This window comes from Bidens hawaiensis, unplaced genomic scaffold (genome assembly GCF_021521415.1).
Source record: "Bidens hawaiensis isolate Kalapana, Puna unplaced genomic scaffold, B.hawaiensis_p1.1 tig00072518_1, whole genome shotgun sequence".
Classification (NCBI taxonomy): Eukaryota; Viridiplantae; Streptophyta; class Magnoliopsida; order Asterales; family Asteraceae; genus Bidens; species Bidens hawaiensis.
The window spans coordinates 1-21,184 of NW_027502676.1; the positions used below are offsets into that span (position 1 = coordinate 1).

Here is a 21,184-nt window from a genome sequence, read left to right on the forward strand (position 1 = left end):
TCAAATGGTGTTATACAAGTGAGAGCTCATATGATGAAGCTCGTAAATAACTTCAACTAAAACCGAGTGATGGTGTTTTTATGTGTAAATTCCCGATTATTGGCTTGTTGGTGGTTAATAAATTTTTCAGAAGTTAGTTAGGTATCGTCTTCATTGAATTGACAAATCATGTGACCTTGTGTCTCTTTTTTTTCTGACCATTGTTTGGCTAGATTTTGCGTGATATGTCAACATTGCTTTATGACACCAGAAGCCTGTTTAACATCATTTACTACTGCTCTTAATCCACTTTGAACTTGTGTTTTTCTTCGTGGTTGAAATGTGAACGGTTCGACAAATACAAAAAAATTAAGATATATTTCACCCAAAGAGATAATAAACATGCTTATACTCTACTCTAACTTCAAGTGCAAACTATATCATAACGAAAACTGACGTCTGGTTTAAAATACGAATATCATTGTTGGAACCCTCAACACCAAAGGACGCATGTCAAATCTATAGATCAAATGATGCCCAACTTCCACCATTATCGCCAAGGGTGGATGATCACCTTCCATGAATTGATTGCGCCACGTCGTAGGCCAATTTGTAATTCCCACTCGGTTCATGCACATCATATAATTGTTGAACGTCATTCAACTTCGCTGTTAAATCACGTCTACATCTTGCATCAAATTTTTGTTGTCCGAGTAACAACACGCCTCTCTCCAAATAGTCAACTTTCTCACAAAGTTGCAAAGTTTAACTTATGACTTATAAGAAGATAAAGTAAACAATCCCAAACACCCCCGCTAGTTTCTAGCAATTGGTTTTTAGAGTTATTATTATTATTATTATTATAATTATTATTCGTTTGTTTTTTTTTTTCACATGTCAATATAGTGTCAACCAAAATGGGTTTTTACATAAACGGCAGTTTTTTCACTCTTAATCTTATTTGATACAAATCTATATAAAGTTTCCAAAGTCATCAATTCTTTTAATTTTACTCTTTATTGTTTTACTCCTCTAGAATCTATCTACGTTATCGCCCGCAAGACAAAATTATTGGAATATTCCAACATCATTTATCCTTTATTTGCCATGGTTACCTAGTTAGTACCGTTAGTTTGTTTGGTTCATTTGGCTCTAAAAATGAACAAATATTAATGTTGTAAGAAACTATGAGATGTCTTGATTCTTTCTCTGAATAGATTTGGTTATTTATCATGTTGGTATAACTTATGATCAAATTTATTACATTATCGATGCCATTCATTGTTCGGTTATAGTTTTTTTATGGTGAATAGATATTTGTTTTGGCGAGCAAGCGTAGTGAAACTGATTGCGGGACTAGATGGGGAATACTTGTGTTGGGCTAAACTTTTTAGAAAGAACAAAGAAGAAGAAGCTAAAGAACAACCACCGCCATTGTTCGTCCAACACAAACTGCTCTGAACAAATAAAGATCCCTGGACCACATAAACAAGAACAAGAATATGTCAAACCCAAGAAAATCAAATATGTTACTAGTGCTCGACTTCAAACCGATTCAGTCTTGCAAAGAAAAACTGGAAACTTGAAAGATTTCTTCACTTTGGGTGAAAAGTTTAGGCCAAGGGAAGTTCGGTGAAGTGTTTATCTGTATAGACAAAGGTAGTGGTGAACTATACGCATGTAAATCGATTACCAAAACAAAGTTATTGACTGATGATGATGTGGAAGACGTGAGGCGGGAAATTCAAATAATGCATCATTTAGTTGAGCATCCTAATGTAATTTCAATTAAAGGGGAGTATGAAGATGATATAGCAATTCATGTTGTTATGGAATTGTGTGTGGGTGGTGATCTATTCAATAGAATTACCACTTATGGACATTATACTGAAAGAAGGCGCGGCTGAACTTACTAGAGTTATTGTTGGGGTCGTCGAGGCATGTCATTCTTTGGGTGTTATGCATCGAGATCTAAAGCCTGAGAATTTTGTGTTTGTGGATAAGAGAGAGAATGCTCTTCTTAAAAACTATTGACTTTGGAGTGTCAGTTTTCTTTAAGCCGGGTAAACTTAAACATGCTTGTGCATAATACATAGCTAATTTTAATACGCATAAGAATTAGTTGAGGATAAATATAAATGAGAAGGCGACGTAGTTACATGTAACCACTTTGTGTATTACTTATTAAAAACTAAAAATAATAGGTTAATGCGTTTACGCGGGTCTCATCTTCTTTATTTAAAATTGGGTTTGTATCGAATGTCCATCACTTTTAAATTACATTAACTTTTGATGGATTGACGCTAATAGTTTCCTTTTTATAGGTGAATTATTTCATGATGTGGTCGGTAGTCCATATTATATTGCACCAGAAGTCTTGAAACAAAGTTATGGTCCTGAAGTGGATGTTTGGAGTGTTGGGGTGATCGTTTACATTATATTAAGCGGGGTGGTTCCTCCATTTTGGGCCGGTGAGTAGTCACGTATGTGAAGTTACATAAAATTTGCAACTTTTGTTTAAAAATGTGAAGTTGATTGCTTAAAAATATATCTATTTATATTGTAGAAACCAAAGCAAGGGTATATTTGAACAGGTCCTTCATGGCGATCTTGATTTTTCATTTGATCCATGGCCCAACATTTCTGATGGTGCTAAAGATCTAGTGAGAAGAATGCTTGTTCGAGACCCCCAAAATCGTTTTAACTGCACATGAAGTTTTACGTTAGTCTTACAAATCATATGTATTCTCATTTAAAAAAAAGGTGACACTGTTTATTATTTTTTTTTTTCAGGCCATCATTGGGTTCAAACTGCTAGCCAGGCCCTGGACAAACCTCTTGACTCTGCGAGTTGCGTGTTGCCGTTTTCAGCCATGGATAAGCTCAAGAAAATGGTTAGCATATCATCTTGAATGATAAAGCCTAAAACACCCATAAACACATGCTTTTTAATCTTTTTCAATTTTTTCACCCATCATTCAACATACATTATTTCTAAAAATCTACAAACATTCTTACATGTATATACATTTTTCTTACATCCTCTCTACTTCTTACATATATTTTTTTATAACCATTATTGGCTTTTTTACCGTATATAAAATTAAAAATAGTTTGTTAGTAAAAAATTATATAAATTAAAAGTTTCATATTAGAGATACAAAATAGTGTAAATTTGTTTTTTCCAAACAAGTTTTACACTATTTCTCATTAGATTTGTATGAGAAAGTTCATTTAAGTCAATCTTTGTCTTGGAATTTGTTTTGTCAAATTTCTCTAATTTCGTGATTTTCCCAAAATATATAAATTAGACAAACTATTAAATCTCATAGTCTACCTTGCTTAAATGTTGACTCAGGCATATGGGGACGGTAACAGACCAACTGATTGTGGCGAATTCGTGGCTAGAACGTTGAATGCGAATAACTTATAAAAATGGAAGCAGTTATACTACCAGTTACCGATAACGAGCTTCAACATGCTTGTGAGGAGTATGTCATATTGTCATAGAGCTGCTCCATTCGAACAGTTGATTCTAATTATATAGACACATGGGATGGTGTTTGTGATTATAAAACTGATATGGATATAAAAATGTCATGATAATGATAATGCAACATTTGATTTTCTTCTAACTTATACTCTTAACCATTCATATTCACACAGTTTAATAAAGAACGTTATAATCAACAACAAAATAGTCCAAGGTGATGTTGTTTAGAAACTCAAACTTCTAGGTTTCACAAGACACACCTAAACTCCATTCATACTAGAAAAATTAGTATTTATAAACTTCAAAAAGTAGTACTTACTATGCTCAGTATGTTTGGCTCTTTTTTACAAGCTTTATTAAGTTGAAACTAGATTCATTACAACTCTTGTTTAATGTTGACATCAATATAACTTCAATGTTAACCTCATTAACACGGGTAGTAATTGCATTAGTAAATCTTAATGGTGATTCAACCCATTTATGCATGCAAACGAACTAAACGTTCAGTGAACTCGCTTGACAAAAAGTTCATTTATGTTTTTTTTATTTAATAAACAGTACGAACATGAAAAAAAATCTTTCCTCTAACTAAACGAACAAGCATGAACAGAAGTCGCGTTTATTCATTGAGGTGGACCAATGGTTGTGGCGCGTCGGTCGGTAAAACGCGAGTGTTGGTAAAAACCTGACGTTTGTGCAAATTCGGTCGGTTTTTGTCACGTTCGTTACATTCTTGAGCATAGGCCCGATGAGATTTGTTTAAAAAGATGGAATCAAATGGAATTGTTCAAATGAACAAGAATATGTTAATTTTCCTTGTTCTCACCACTATATCTATTAAAACACAGCCGAACAAAAAACACACCACAACTAAAATAAAACACACCGAACAAAAAACACACTTTCCATATCCACCGTCAGATCAACATATCTAAGCGCACCAGATTACTTCTTACACTTCTTAGACAAACTTCACTTCTTATTTTAACCCCACGCCTATATAACATTCATTATCGTTTATTTAAAATACAAACAAACGACCATAAACGAAAACAAACATACTCATTTTCTCAATGAATTGGTTCGTTTAAATGTCCGTGTCCATTCATTAAAATCATTCTTGTCTCTTAATAATTTATAAACGGAAATTAATAATCACGTTTTAGCAAGTATATAAAGTACGAAATTAGAGTTAAAGTTATAGAAGGAAAGATCTATATCTATAAGCAATAAACATGTAAATTGACCCGTTACCTACAAAATTCAAGCAATAATACTAATAATAATCAAATCAATTCAATTCAATTCAATCCAATCCAATCAGACGTAATTTCTGGGATCGACAGACAGAGACAAATCCGCGAAGAGAAGAAGAAGAAGATTCAATTCAACATATTATTATTATTATTGTTATTATTATTCCGTTAGTCTCCGCGTAAATCAAAACGAATAATAACCATAATTCAACATTTTCAACATTTGGGTCTTTCTTTCTTGCTTCCACTTCCTTAAACTCCAATTAAAAATAATAATAATAAAAAGAAGAAGCTAAATACCTGGTTAGTATTCTTGATTTGCTTGTATGTATGATTTTGAATTGCTTTGACTTTAATATGAATAACGTACGATTGATCTCAATAGATTTGGGTGTTTATTATTTGGGTTATATATTAACAACCATCAAATTGCTCAGTTGATCGCTGTATATATGTTAGTTTCTTGATTCTTGCTAGTTGTCATCATCTGCTCATAATTGTTGTAATGGGTTTCACTTATTTAGTTTTAGGCTCGAGTTTGGCTCGTTTTTAGCTCTTTTTTTCTAAACTCGAGCTTGGGCTCGGTTGGTTTTATTTATTATTATTATTATTATTATTATTATTATTATTATCATTATTTTATTTATTAATTTATAGACATTCTTAATTATTTTTTATAAGAAAACCTTGAATGAGCCTAAGCTCAGCTCAAGCTCGTGTATTCATGTGCAATACCTTAAACGAGCTAAAGCTCGGCTTCTAAAAGAATAAAACTTAAGAATACACAAGGCTCTCGAGTTTGGGCTTGATAGCTAAACGAGCTTTATTTGAGGTTTGAACTTGGCTCGGTTTGTTTTGAGTTTTTTTTTATCGATCTGATTCAAGTAACTCGTGAGCGGTTTGGTTAGTTTGTAGTTTGTACCCTATTTAGTTTTGGTTGTTTTTGATGATCAGTTTTGTTTTCATCGAACAAGTGCAGTGAAATCTGGTCCGGTTTAGATGGGGAATGTTTGTGCTGGACCGAACTTTTCAAAAAACGGGTTTTTTTCAATCGGTTTCAGATGCAATTTGGACGACCCGATCACCGGACGAACCTCCACCGACACCTAATGGAGTAGAAGTTAAAGAACAACAACCACACAAACCACCGGAGCAAATTAAGATCCCAAAACCCGAAAAGAAACAAAACCAAGATCAAGAATTAGTAAAACCCAAGAAAACGAAACGGGTCACGACTGCAGGGCTCCGAACCGAGTCCGTCTTGCAAAGAAAAACCGGAAATTTGAAACATTTGTTCACATTGGGGAAGAAGTTAGGACAAGGGCAATTTGGTACAACGTTTCTTTGTATAGACAAAAGTACAGGTGAACTATACGCGTGTAAAACGATTGAAAAAAGGAAGTTATTAACCGATGATGACGTGGAAGATGTGAGGCGGGAAGTTCAAATAATGCATCATTTAGATGAGCATCCGAATGTTATTTCGATTAAAGGGGCATATGAAGATAATGTAGCGGTTCATCTTGTTATGGAGTTGTGTGCGGGTGGAGAGCTTTTTGATAGAATTCTTGCGCGTGGACATTATACGGAACGGAAAGCGGCTGAACTTACGAGAACTATTGTGGGGGTCGTGGAGGCTTGTCATTCTATGGGTGTTATGCATCGGGATTTAAAGCCCGAGAACTTTTTGTTTATGAATAAAAGAGAGGATGCGGTTCTTAAAACTATTGATTTTGGATTGTCGGTTTTCTTTAAGCCAGGTATTATATCACAGTTAATACAATTTTATGTACTACATTTTACTTTAAGACCATTTTTTATTTTTTAATTTTTTTTGCAAGTGAAACATTTCATGATGTGGTTGGAAGTCCATATTATGTTGCACCAGAAGTCTTGAAAAAGAATTATGGTCCGGAAGTGGATGTTTGGAGTGCCGGGGTGATCGTTTACATTTTGCTATGTGGGGTTCCTCCGTTTTGGGCCGGTGAGTAGTTAACTATGTGAAGTAATTTTATAATTTGAATGTTCATAGAACCCATGGTGGGAATATAAAGTTATAGTTGTTTGTTTAAAAAATTGTCTTTTTGATTATAGAAACCGAACAAGGAATATTTGAACAAGTATTGCATGGTGATCTTGATTTTTCTTCTGACCCGTGGCCAATCATTTCTGATGATGCTAAAGATCTAGTGAGAAAAATGCTCGACCGAGACCCAAAAAGGCGTTTAACTGCACATGAGGTTTTATGTGAGTCTCACAAATCATTATTTATGAATTTGTTACATTTTTAATAATTATGCATCAATTCAAGTACAAATAATTTTTAGTTGTTTCATAAACTAGGCTCATAATGCGTCATTCAAATTAGTCAACTTTTGACTCGCTGGACGAGTCAACATATTGGTTATTGAGTACAGTTGGATTATCGGGTCTCCTACTTCATTGTCGGTTTCAGGAATTGAATATGTGGACTTATAATACAAGTACTTAACTAATTTGGCCACTGTTATTGTTATTTTAATAATAGTTTCTGTAACCATATTTAATAGATTAGTTATAGTGTTATACGCACCCTCGTTACAAAATTATTTTTTTAAAATTTTAATTTTTTTCAGGCCATCCTTGGGTTCAAGTTGACGGTGTGGCTCCAGACAAGCCTCTTGACTCTGCAGTTTTGAGTAGAATGAAACAATTTTTAGCCATGAATAAGCTCAAGAAAATGGCGGTCAGAGTAGGTTGACTTCAAAAGTCAACACACGTCTTCGTTATATAGTGTTTATTAAACACACAAACTTGATGCAGGTCATAGCAGAGAGCCTATCAGAAGAAGAAATAGCCGGGCTGAAACAAATGTTTCAGATGATAGATACCGATGACAGCGGTCACATTACTTTTGATGAACTTAAGGAGGGATTAAAAAGAGTCGGTGCTAACCTTAGGGAGTCGGAAATATATGATTTAATGCAAGCAGTAAGACCTAAATTCAGTTACTTCTAAAATGAGTTATTTTTGCATATATTAATAGGAAAAATATTGACTCTCATGGTCAAACTTGCTCAAATTTTGACTCAGGCCGATGTGGATAATAGTGGAACGATTGATTATGGAGAATTCGTGGCTGCAACGTTGCATATGAATAAAATAGAAAAAGAAAATCATTTGTTTGTGGCGTTTTCTTACTTTGATAAGGACGGAAGTGGTTATATTACTGCCGATGAACTTCAACAAGCTTGTGAGGAGTTTGGCATAGACGTTCCCTTTGAAGAATTGATTCAAGACATTGACCAAGATAATGTAAGTTTCTTATTCACAGAATCCTAAAATAGCCTCGTTAACCACCTATTTTAATAAAATAGTCACTGACTTTTTTATTTTTTATTATCATTTTGGCAGACAAATAATATTTGGCTATTTTCATGATTTTCTCTTAAAATCTTAATACTATGCGTATGTGTCTGTAAGAATGTTAAACGAGTACTTGCTCACGATTTATTTACATGGTATAAGGAACGGATCGCAGGTCTCTGGCCCGATGATCCTGCCTGAACTAGAATCTAGAGGCATCGATGGCGGTTTCGCGAAACCCTCACTTGGTAATCAATAGTCTTTTGAACTTTATTTACGATTTATTTGGTTTTTATTCAAACTTTTCAGGATCTGATACAATACTGTATAACCTTTATACGAAGTTATCGTGATTTAGTTTGAAACTAGGTTTTCAGAAATGCGCGTTCCGTCAATTTCATTCTCAAATCATATGATAGAATTATGTTTTATATGCTTTTTAAGCTTCCATTATTTCAATGTTATTCTCAAAGGTTGTTGAACAGAAACAGGATGTGGAGCACCATTGGTTTGTTCATTCTCCCCGATTTGCAAAGCGGTAAATTGCTTTCTGTTATTTTCATTGAATTTGTTTGTGTTATATAATAAATTTCTCCGTATATGTGTAAAATTTGTCCATTTTATGTGATTTACATTTATTTTTGGATACAATTTTCTTCTAACCTAATATAGTTATTAGATGACCACATAGTTGATGCCCATCAAAGAAGATGAGGAGAATCAAAATTACTATGCATATACAAGAACTTTTAGTCTAACTTCTGACATTTATAGGTATCATTCGTTTTTTATATACTTCAATTATTAATTGATATTAATTTTAGTTGGATCTGATTTGGTTTCGTTAAAAATAATAAATTTTGTAGAAGTACCCGATACTGAGAGTTCATTCGTTACGCAACCACCTGTCACACAGTCCCCGGGAAGGGCCAGCACGCAAGCTAGGTTAAAGCAGGTGTAGTAAACTAAAGAGTTTAGGTGAAAGCAAAAGAGCCTACAAGTATTCATTTCTTTCTTTAAAATTAATTTCATTATTATTAATATTAAACTTATTATTACTGTTATTATTATTATTATCATCAGTATTACATACTAAATATGCTTATCTACATAAATTGAGTTGTATAAAGCTTTCCTTTTATATTTAATAAGAGAATGTAAATTGGCATTTTAGATATCTATCGTGCTTACTAAAACCAGTTGATTTAAATCTCTGTAATCACTATTTAATCTCTATCCATTTCACTTATTTGGGTTTGTTTTGGATTGTTTTGATTTGCAGGAACTAATACTTGGATCAATTGACATAGTGGATGCAAATTCTATATCCAGTGGTTATGTGTATTTCTCTACATGCTCTGTGATATGTATTAAGGTAAGGATGCTTATTATTATTATTATTATTATTATTATTATCATTATTATTGTTTATCATTTTCATTTTTATTATCATTTCTGATTATCTGTTTTTTTTAGAAAATGAAGATGTTATATACAATGCAGTCAAGAAGAAGGATCTGAAACTTGTGCCATGCATATGACTTCGGTCGCCCAGGTTATTCTTTCTTTCCTTTTACTTTATTATTATTATTATTTTTGTTTTTGTGTAAAATTGTAATTACTGTAAGGGATATTTAATAGACAATAATGGTCAGAGGACTAGAAGAGCGTTTGTCTTCTAAACGGGATAAAAGTCATGTTCTTTTTGGCGACACAAAGGTTTGCATCCTACTATTGATAAGGTTTTGCATGGTGTTTGATAGTTGTTGTTAAAATAATCATATTTCCCTTATTAAAGTGGTTTTGGAACAGCCTAAACGAAGCTAGAACAACTCACTTTTATTAAAATAGGATTACACTGAAACTGACATGCTTCAGTTATGTGAAGATCATCATGCAAATCGAAACCGATAATTTGGCTATGGTGTCGGTTCCGTTAACCACTGGTTATTAATCGGTTCGGGTCATTTCCAGATAGTTAACCGATGTATTTGATTTAAATTTTAAACAAAAGCTGGTGACACTTTTCAACCTTTTTTTATTGGTGATAATTTTGAACTTTTGGGACTTAATAACATTATTATGTCAGGTTGCTATGAAATGGATGTCATTGCATCTAAATTCTATGAAAATATAGATAAATTAGTTGTGTCATATCAAGAATGGAGCTTCATATCATTCAGAATGCCTTTCAAATATTAGGTAATCTTGATCATCTTTCATTAATATTGTTATCTTCTTGAGTACCTGATCTTTAGTGCTTCAAATTATTGATCTTAATTTTGTTTATTAAGGCTGGAGCTTGTGAGGATTGAAGAAGATTTCGGATCAGCTGCCGTTCTCCCGTTGAACCTTGCTTTGCACCATGAGACACATGCTTTTTATGAAATATGAGATTCTGCTATGGTGATCTTTTTGTGTGTTATGAAACTTATGATAGTTTGGGTTTTTTTTTATGTCAAGACTTCTTAACTTGTGGTACTTTACTTATCTTAAATACTTTTATGGTGAAATGTATATGGTACATAGAAGTGACTGTATTCTTTTAATCTCGAACAAGACTCAAAACTAATTTTCGTACTGGTAAATATTAGACTTCATGCGCTTAGTTCCTTTTATATTAATCACCTTTGTTTTTAAGTGGGTGAAAGCTACCACTTTATCCCTTGGGATATAAGGTTTAGGTATGCTTTGCCTACCTCCCATTGTCTGTAGACCCTACTAATAACTTTACTGTGTGAGATTTTTTTTTCATGAATCGTCTAGTTGTCTCTGTATATGATTTATTTGTTACTGTTATACAATTCATCAATTTTCATGTTATTGGTAACGTAGTAGTACCATATTTTAGTATTTGTTTTTCTGTTTTGTTTAGATTTCTCAAGTAGCAGTCTATGTTTTTATTTTACTGTGCATTTATGTCTGGGTATTGTTTGGAGCTGCGCTTCTTCTTGGAAGCAACTTTTCTATGACTACAGGCTAGGGGTGGCAATCTTGACCCAAATCCTTTCAAACGGGTTAATTTGAGTTTTAAAAATTAAATGAGTTGGTTTGGGTAAAAGGTTTTAACTAAGGGGGTGTTTGGGATTCCTTATTTTCATCAACTTATAACTTATAAATTTTTTGAAAAGTTAATAAGGTGTATAAGGTGTTTGGTAAACCATAAGGCCTTTTGAATTTTAACTTACGGTGATGGCAAAATAAATGGGTTTTGAAAAGTTAGGAATCTCTAACTTATTAACTTAATGAATTTGATTTACTTATTACACCCCTCTAACCCTCAAAACCCATTACACCTCTTTTAAAAAAAGTGTCTATTTTAGTCATTTTGGTATTCCCTAACACATAAGCTAATCCAAACATTTTTTCAAAAACTTCTTTTCAAAACTTCATAAGTTTATAAGTCCTTTTAACAAAAAGTCTTTTTTCACTTAAATAAGCAATCCCAAACACACCCTAAATGGGTCAATATGAGTCATTTAAAATTCCATCCTTTTAATTTTGGGTCAAAATGGGTCGACAGGTTCAAAGAAATGGGTCGATGTGGGTTAGTGTCCTAAGGAAATGTGACAGATTTAGGATCGGAACGGGTTTTTGTACAATACAGGTTTTGACACGAAACGGGTTTCAGATTAGAACGGGTTCAGTTCATGTTTCAAGCCAACACGAGTTTTCATCCGTGACGGGTTGGGTTTTGGTTTTTTTTTGGTCGATTCCGGACTCGTTTTTGTCTGCCTTTTCGGTTTCGTTTTTGTTTGGTTTGAATTTTTTTAGTTCCGTTTTGATTGTTTTTTCTATTTCGATTGATGTGGTCCGGTTTTGGCTTTTTGTTTCATATTCGTCGGTTTTTTCGGTTTCGGTTCGATTTTTGGTGGGTTTTTTTTATGGAACGAGGACAACATAGGAAACATGTTAGTGTTTTTACTTTTTTTGTTTATGATTTATATTTTGAGTTATAATTTTATTTTTGAATATTTTTTTGAAAGTGGCGGAAGGTTAATCAGGCATCATGTGATGGCGTTGATAGCCGAAAGACAAGGGCACATGCACCAATCAGTCGGTGTCCCGATGATTGAGTGCTATGTGCCTTATGTCCAAGGATTGATGCAAAACTACTATCGAGCCGGGGGTCTCACCGGAAGCAGCCTCTCTATCCCTATGGGATAGAGGTAAGGCTGTCTACATCTTACCCTCCTCAGACCCCACCATAGCATTGCTATTGGTGGGATATACTGAGTACGATGATGATGATGATGATGATGATGATGTTTTTAAGTGGGTGAAGAGAAGCAATAGAAAGAGATGTAAGTTAATATTGTTTTTGCCTTCAAAATAGAGTATATACCATTAGAGATAAGCAAAAAAATTGGTTCCGGACCCTTTTGGCCGGAACAGGAACCGATTTGGACACGCCAGAACCGGTTCCACCAATACCCAATCAAAACCAGACCCAACACTACCTGAAACCTGATCAAATACCCGAACATACTTAGAACCGGTTCATATCCGACCCGGTTTTTGACTTTTGTTTACCACACCCGAAAACGGTTCCTACCAGGTTCCAGTTCCTGCAAATACCCGGTTTGTGCACCTCTATATACCATTATCGTACCGATTCAAATCGATGCCAACTACTTACCCGCCGCATCGCGCGGGTTTTTATATATATATATATGGTTTCTTCTAAACTGATGGCTATCTAAAATCAAATATTTGACCATTTATTATCTATAATTTGAGTTAAACAATAATTTTTTAGTTATTTTTAACAACTTTAGTGCAACTGGTTGTCGAGGGACTTTAAAAGAGTTACCACCCGCATACAACTCATCTTACCCCAAGTTTAAATCCTAGAATAATGGTATTCGTCCCTATTAACGAAACACACTTTATTGGAATCGAACCGAGACCACAAGAAGATCCCACAAAATTCCTGTCACATGCATGGTTTAAACCTTACACATCCCCTAACCTCAAAATTTTTTTAAAATCCAACATCAAACAAAGAAAGTTACAAAATGCTCTAACAATAACGGTAATAACAAATGCTCTAACAATAACGGTAATAAAAGAAACTCTATAATATTTTACTATTAACAAAAGTTACAAATGTTCTAACAATAACAGTAATAAAATAGATTATACTACGAACAATTACAAATCTTTACAAACAAAAAACTGTGATTTAAGTATTTATGTTTTTCTTAAAAAATATATATTTAAAAGGCTATTGTCAATCGCATTAATTGGAATAATATATTTTTGTTGAAAATTTTAACAAACAAATCTTCCCCGCCACTGAGTGATGGGAGGGAAATCCTGAATTTTAAAAGTTACATATTGCTCCCTATACTGTTAACTGTTTGCCTTCTTGTATTATTAATGTTTGCAATTCATTTTCTCATTGTACATGAAATAATTTCTCTATAAAACACTAAACAAATATTACACTCACTTCATTACAAATGATCATATGAGAATTGTATAGAAAATTTGTGTAAAAAAACATAAAAGTTTAAAACTTAGGATTACTTAGCACGTGACCATTTACGAAAATATATTTGAATGTATTTTATTAATAATATGAACATGCTATATGTTACAAGTGTAAAACATTAAATACATAATTATTAACGTATTCCTTACGCGCTTGTGCCAAGTTTTGTGTTTAACTGCATACATGATTATAACTTGTGGTTCCAATCCATGCAATACAGATAACTATAATTGAATGTATATGATTAATAGTACGAGGCTTGTACACTTAAGTCACAATGACATTTTTCAAATTTTCAAATATGTTATCATTAGCTTATTCCTTATGTGTGCATGCCTATTTTTGTGTTCAAGAACATATACAGAGTATAATTCATGATCCTAATTTATACAACGTGTGTCTGAGATATGCAACGTAAAAGCATTAATGCACAAATAACACAGGTTAAGTTATTAACGGTTAAGAAATAGATAAAATAAACACAAAGCATACAAAGACGAACTACCGTAATACCAATCTACAAGAAAACATACGAGAACAATTTTCTTCATAAACACGACTTATCACAACTTTAAGAGGTTATCGTACATCTAAAGGGTGTCTTACGCAATTAAGCATATTTCAAAGGGTCTTTAATAAGTTAAACCATAATATCCGCTTCAAAATTTTCTCTCTCTGACGCTCCTGATTTCGATATATCTTATTTTTATCATTTAAAATGTGATAAATTAATAATATTAATAATAATAATAATAATGGATCAATTCATAACGGTGAGATAAAAACCCTAATTTCCCACTATCTCTCTCTCTTTCTCTCTCTACGCAAATCCTCTGTCCACAGCTCCAATGGCCGACGGCGTAAGCACCTACCAGAGCGGCGGTGGAGCCGGCGGAAAGCTCCGGAAGAAACCTAGCCGCCGTAGTTCTCACGCCACGCCGTACGATCGACCTTCAACCGCAATCAGAAACAATAATAATAATAATAACAATAATAATAATAACCCTAGCTTGTTAGCAAAGCTTGTGGACCCTGCGTCTCGGCTGTTATACGCCGGTGCTGATAGGTTATTTGGCGTGTTTCGTAAGCGGCTTAATTCTCAACCTGTACAGCGTCTGACAGGTTAAAAGCTTTTTTTTTGTTAGGTTAGGGGTTAATTGAATTTGGATGTGGAATTAGGTTAATTGATTTCGTGTATTGTTTATGTTGATTGTGTCTATTTGCTTAAGAAGCTAGGGTTTGTTTGATTGTATTTGTTAATACCTTGTAAAAGTGCTTATTTTTAGTGCCAGTTGATAATAGTTATATTATTATGGTGGATTGTTTTGCTATTGTTTGTTACAATGGCTTATATTTGGTTAGGTTTTAAGAAAAGGTGTGTTTTTAATTATATAGGGTATACATTTACATTTGAGTGGGCCTAGTTTTGCTATTGAATTGATGAAATTTTCATAGTGTTTGCCAGGTTAAAAGCTTTTCTTGATTAATAGGGTATTTATATTATGTGGAGGAATTAGGTTAATTGATTTTTGTGTGCGACTGTTGTTGGAATTAGATGTGGTTTTGTATGGTTTATTGGTTGTTTATGTTGATATGCTTAGGGTTTGTCTGACTGTATCTGCTACCTTGTAAAAGAGCATATTTTTGGTGCCACTTTATAGTAATTCTATCATCATGGTGGATTGCATGTTTACATTGGCTTATGTTTGTTTTGGTTTCAGAAAGGCCTGTATTAATTGTAGGGGTGTGCATTTAGATTTGAGTGGGGCTTAGTTGAGCTGCTATTTGATTAAAGCTTTAGTGGGGATTTGTTTCATGGATGAGAATTGGGAATAGTTTTTCTGTTAATACTAAGTTTGTTGTTATGTTTGTGAATGTTCTTTGAAATCACCAGGGGTATGTACTATGTAGGTCTCTGTAGATGCGATAATGGAATGTGCTACATACAATCATACATCTTATATCTTATTGCTCAGTTTTTGTTTCACTTATGTTTATACCTCACAGCATAAATGATGGTTGTCTGGTTTTATTTTGTGCTCATTATGTTCATCTTTGTAAGCTTGCCATTGAGTCAAAAGCGACAGACGTGTAAATTAAGTTGATATAGAAACATAGGTTTTCAATAAATTTGGTTTTAAGAAAAGTTATATGTATGTATATATATTCTAACCAAATCATGCTTGACTATCATAACGAAAGACCTTTTATTTTTTTATTTCACTTTTGTTAGAGCAGCTAATTAAGTATCTAGCTTACAGGACTATTTATGAGTGTGACTGTTTTGTGTTGACTTGAAATGATAATAAAGGAGAATGATTAAAAATGTTGATATCATTATTGATTTGGTAATTGCTAAGCCAATAAATTCATAACCCATAGTAGAGGTCACATCGTTGGGGGATATAACATCTAAGTTGTATGGACTTCATTGTTGTTTGAAATTTTAACTGAAACAGAGCAGGGTCATTAATCAAAAAGCTGACATTATTTCTATTCACATTGCAGAAGTTTTTAAAATATGTATTACTATGGGTCATAAAGTATGCATCAGTCACTAAGATTAGACAAATTTTAATTATAGTGTTAGAATATTTACTGTGGGCAACCAATCAAGTTTTTATCATTATGATATTTGATAAGTGGTTTGATACTTTCCCGCTACCTGTTTTTTTAAATACATATATATATTTTTTAATTCTTTTTACGTTCCTCACTATGACTTTATTGTGATCAGGGACTAATGAAGAACCAAGGAATGGATCTCAGGATGCAGTTCTAAATGTAAGTTTATTATTTTTCTAATACATTTTTTCTTCCCAAAAGTTACTTTTGCTTTGTTGTTAATAGATACTCTTTTCATCATCATAATCTTTATATGTGTTTTTGGCAGTCTGCATTAAAGAATTCTGCTGTAGTAGTTGAACCTAGCACCAATGATGGTGCACCTGAGATATTAGATCTTGAGAATATGCTTAAACAGAAGACTTTTACCAGGTTAGTTTTGTTGTTTTTGGGCCAGTTACAAAACATTGCCATGATCTGTTCTAGGGTCTAACATACAACAACAGTAGGAAATAAACTGAAGTAAGCTTACGAAAATTGCATACTTGTGCAGATCTGAAATTGAGCGTTTGACCGCATTGCTGCATTCAAAAACAACAGAGTCGAATGTTGTTGAAGCGGATAAAGCGAAGTTTCTCAGCACATCATATTATGTTTCAAAACCTGATGCATTCACAAGTGGCACATTGATCAAACATGTAGAAGAGAGGGAGATTGTGAACTTTGATGCTGCAATTTCTACACCTGTTGTCAATTCAAGAGTAAGTTGTATTATTTTGCTTGTGGTTATTTGTTTTAGTTTTGAAACTTCATCTGTAATTGGATCATCATAGGCCTTTGAAGATGATGTGGCTTCACCTGCTGAGCTGGCAAAGGCCTATATGGGGACTAGGCGTACAAAACTATCTCCAATAACCCCAAGGTCAAACAGCCATGTACCAAGACAAGATTTAGTGTTGCTTAATAACACAAACACTTTTCTCAAAACACCTACCACATCACATACACCAAAGACTGCAGTTGCTACCAAGGCTTATGAAAATGGTTCAACAACCTTTAGATCTCGAGGCAGATCTGCTTTATACAATATGCCACGCACACCGTATTATAGAGGTCCTTCAACTTTAAGTCAAAAGGTTAGATGAACCTAAAGCCTAATCTTCTTTGACCTTGTGTAGTTGTGTTATGATATCCTTTTGACCTTTTATTATTTCGCTTGATTTTAGGGTGTGGCTTCACCATCTGCTTGGGAACATGAAGGGTCAATTGGATCAAGCAGAATGGTATCTGTTTACTTGATGTACTATTGTTTTAATAACATGCTTTTCAGTAACTTTTAAGTTTTCATTGACTTTTCAAGTTTTTACTTCAGGCTGCAAAACGTAGGAGTTCTGCACTTGATGACATTGGGTCTGGTGGTCCTATGCGTAGAATTAGACAAAAGGCTAATTTACCATCACACCAGAGTTCTTTATCTAAACTTGGTACAAGTCAAAAACTTTTAAGGAATGAACTCGAACCAAAAGCTTTAAAGGCTGTAGAGGAAACTGGGGAGATTGTTAAACGAAACCACAACTATGGTTCTGTTCCTACAGAGTCTAGTCAAATGGCGTTAAAAATTTTTGAACATCTCGATAGAATGAGCCCAAAGGAAAAACCTTCAGGTTCCAAGCTAGCTGGAATTACTGAGAAAATCGACTCACCAAAAGGGTTATCAAGCTCTCAAGATAAACAGAAATCAGAGGGTAAACAGCGGTTGTTGTTTTTGGATGCTCGTGAGTCAACTTTTCAAAGCAAAGTAACTGTTGAAGAAAATGGTTCAAGAAATGTTAATGGAAGTTTTACAGCGCCGGTAAGTGGTAATGCACCAATTGTTAGAAAAGCTGGTTCTACAAGTAAACGAGCTTTTTCGATGAGTGCCCATGAGGTAGGTTAAACTTGTGATCTTTCCATTGAATATTTTACCACTTGCAACTTGCAAGTTAGAAAAAAAGCAGTGTTATTATACTTTTTTTTTTGTTTTGTGAAGGATTCTTTGGAGCTAGATGATGACAACCAGTCTAATGGGCATGCATTTATCTCACTAGATGAAAATAAGAAACTCGGGACATCTGTGTTAGCAACTAAAGATGTTTCTACTAGCGTCGGTCAAACTGCATCACCTCGAGCTGACCCAATTTCAGTTACACCTGAGTTTAAAAAAGGGGTAGTATCTTCTGATGGTTCTGCTTCTAATACCCAGAATACCGGTGTTAACTTCCCTGTTTCAACGTCGCCAGTTTCTCAACCAACTTCTATAGTGGATACAGTTACATCTCAAAATAAACCTACAGTGTTCCCAACTTTTGGAACAAGTACTAGCAATAGTGCTGGGCCTTCTGGAGTTAAAGCGAACGCTAGTCCTGATGCAAGACCACCTGGCTTAACCAGGTAATTAAGTTATTTTACTGCAAATTACGTTATTTTTCGCTTATAAGGTGAATCTTATGCGCATTTGTTTTTCTGGTGCTTGGCAGTTTGATTGATTCAACCATGAACGGAAATCAAGCGTCATTTTCAGCTTTCAATAAAGATGATAATGTCAACACTCAGAAGTCCGTAAGTTTGTTTGCTAATTCAGGATCACCATCGTCTGCCAAACTCACAACTACATCAACCGGTGGTATTTTTTCATTTGGTGCCTCAACAAATAGTTCAGGTATTGTTAACGGGACTTCTGCTTCAGGTACATCAGTTTTTGCTTTTTCATCTGTTCAACCTTCTGGAACCGACGCAAACAAGATTTTCAGTAGTAGTTCATCAACAGTTATCTCTTCTGCCACTACTGCTTTTCCACCCTCTACCACCACCACCGCTACTGCCACCTCTTCAGCCATCAGCAGTTCTTTTCCTACATCCATGCCGGCATCCATATTTAGTTCTGGCTCTGCAACTGCTTCTTTGTCTTCCGCCTCAACGGCTCCAACTTCACCTTTTGCCAGCACATTCGCCACATCGAGCAATGGTGGTAGCACATTTGGGCTCAGTTCATCATCAGCTACGTTAACCACCAATGGATTTCAGGGTAGTACACAGGCAGCATCTACTTCAGTTACACAGGCAGCTCCATTCAAGTTTGGTTCAGGTACAAGCGAGGTGCCATCATCCCCTTCAGCAAGTTCTCTTTTTAGTTCTTCTGCTCCGAGTTTTGGTCTTACTTCTGCCGCCATCCCATCAGAGATCAAGCCTGGTGGTTCAACCAGTAGCACCACCACCAACATATTTGGTTCTGGTTTTGGTTCATCACCTAGTTTTGGTCTTAACTCTACTGTTGCTTCATCAGAGACCAAATCTGCTAGTTCCACCAACATGTTTGGTTCTGGCTCCAGTTCAACGCCTAGTTTTGGACTTAGCTCTATTATTGCTGCCTCATCAGAGACCAAAGTTGGTAATCCCACTACAAACATGCTTGGTTCAGGTTTTAGTTCAACACCTAGTTTTGGAATTGGCTCTACTGTTGCCACATCAGATACCAAATCTGGTAACTCTACTAAGAACATGTTTGGTTCTGGTTTCACTTCAGCTCCTAGTTTTGGAGTTGCTTCTGCTGTTGCCACATCAGAGACCAAATCTGGTACACCCTTTTCGTTTCGGGCATCTTCTACATCTATGCCTTCTGCTAGCAGTTCACCTTTCATGTTTGGATCATCTAATGCTAATGCAGTGACAGCCCCTTCAACAGGATCTTCTATGTTCTCATTTTCTTCAAACCCGGCTCCAGCTTTTGGAAACCCAACTCCTGTTTTTGGAGCTTCACCCACTAATAACAATGATAATATGAGCATGGAAGACACTATGGCTGATGACATCAACCAAACACCCACCCCATCGATTCCTGCGTTTGGTCAAGCCTCCAGTAGCACACCACCTCCTTTCATGTTTGGTTCAGCCACTCCGACCACACCATCAACGGTTCAGCCACCGGGTTTCATGTTTGGTGCACAGACAAACCAACAACCGCAAGTGCAAGCGCCTTCCCCGAATCCATTTCAGGCACCACAGTTTAATGCAGGAGGAAGCTTCTCCTTAGGTAGTGGTGGTGACGACAAATCTAATAGAAGAATTGTTAAAGTTAAAAGACAGGTCCGGAGGAAGTGAACAAACATGTGTAAACATCACTTGTTATGGCTTGTTTCAACTTGTGGCAGGTAGATTGTTCTTGTATCTCATTTTTGGAGGAAGTGTTTTGTACGAGGCTGATCGGTATAATGTTTTCGTTTTTAATTGTGTATTCATGTAAAAACATACAAGGTAAAGACCAAACCTTTCTAGAGTCATAATGCTAATATAGCTTGTATTTCTGTTTTTTTTAATATATGGATGCTTTCTTTAGCGTCATTTGACCATGGTTCCATATACCATTGATCAACCGATTCGTGTGCCTTTGGTAGTGTGTTGGGTGCTCATTTAATAATGATGCAACTGTTTTTGTGTCATGTTTATATCAATATGTGTCAAGTGTTAACTACTCTTAGAACTGTTTATAAGTTTATATAAAACAGAAGTGGAGTATATGCTTTGGCATCAATTAGAATAAAGATAAAATAATGGGGAACAATGGGCCATGCAATGATCATATTTGTGAAAGCTTAGGTGTTGTGTTGGTACCATAAACTCAAATTGTGGTGTGTATAACTGTATATGATCAAATATGCCACTCATGATAACATGTGGGCTACAAGAGGGCTTTTAAACCACTTTTTCTCCATAGTAGGTCCTTTTATGGTTACTTTGGTCAATTCATAGTAGTGGACCAGTCATACTACCCTTGATAAGAACAAATACATTGGATACAACTGTTGTAATTTGAATAATATAACAAGCAGACACAATACAAAAAGTTAACTGTCATGTGTGTGAACTTTTAATAACAATCTTGCTCCCTTTTGAATATGACACTTGAATTGAACATACACTTCTAGAAGTTCTCCAACAAAAAAAAAAACTACTAATTGAGCCCTTGGTATGTTGCGGGGTTTGTCGGATTTTAACATGATCGACATGTGTAAT

General features: G+C 34.7%; 1 protein-coding gene and 2 pseudogenes across 2 annotated transcripts; all 3 read left to right on the forward strand.

Annotated features, from left to right (window-relative positions):
• Positions 1–1,281: 1,281 nt before the first annotated feature.
• LOC143606018 (calcium-dependent protein kinase 1-like) lies at positions 1,282–2,891 on the forward strand (annotated as a pseudogene).
• Positions 2,892–5,727: 2,836 nt separating this feature from the next.
• Positions 5,728–8,049, forward strand: LOC143606010 (calcium-dependent protein kinase 1-like; annotated as a pseudogene). The gene is made up of 6 exons (XR_013148659.1): positions 5,728–6,501; positions 6,570–6,712; positions 6,823–6,975; positions 7,344–7,459; positions 7,531–7,698; positions 7,801–8,049. The product of XR_013148659.1 is annotated as a calcium-dependent protein kinase 1-like (transcript).
• Positions 8,050–14,329: 6,280 nt separating this feature from the next.
• LOC143606017 (uncharacterized) lies at positions 14,330–20,512 on the forward strand. The gene is made up of 9 exons (XM_077081932.1): positions 14,330–14,692; positions 16,308–16,354; positions 16,464–16,567; positions 16,689–16,896; positions 16,969–17,271; positions 17,362–17,418; positions 17,508–18,062; positions 18,165–18,565; positions 18,652–20,512. The coding sequence occupies exons 1-9, from the start codon at positions 14,419–14,421 to the stop codon at positions 20,270–20,272; spliced, it is 3,570 nt and encodes a 1,189-aa protein (XP_076938047.1). The 5' UTR covers positions 14,330–14,418; the 3' UTR covers positions 20,273–20,512.
• The last annotated feature ends 672 nt before the right edge of the window (positions 20,513–21,184 follow it).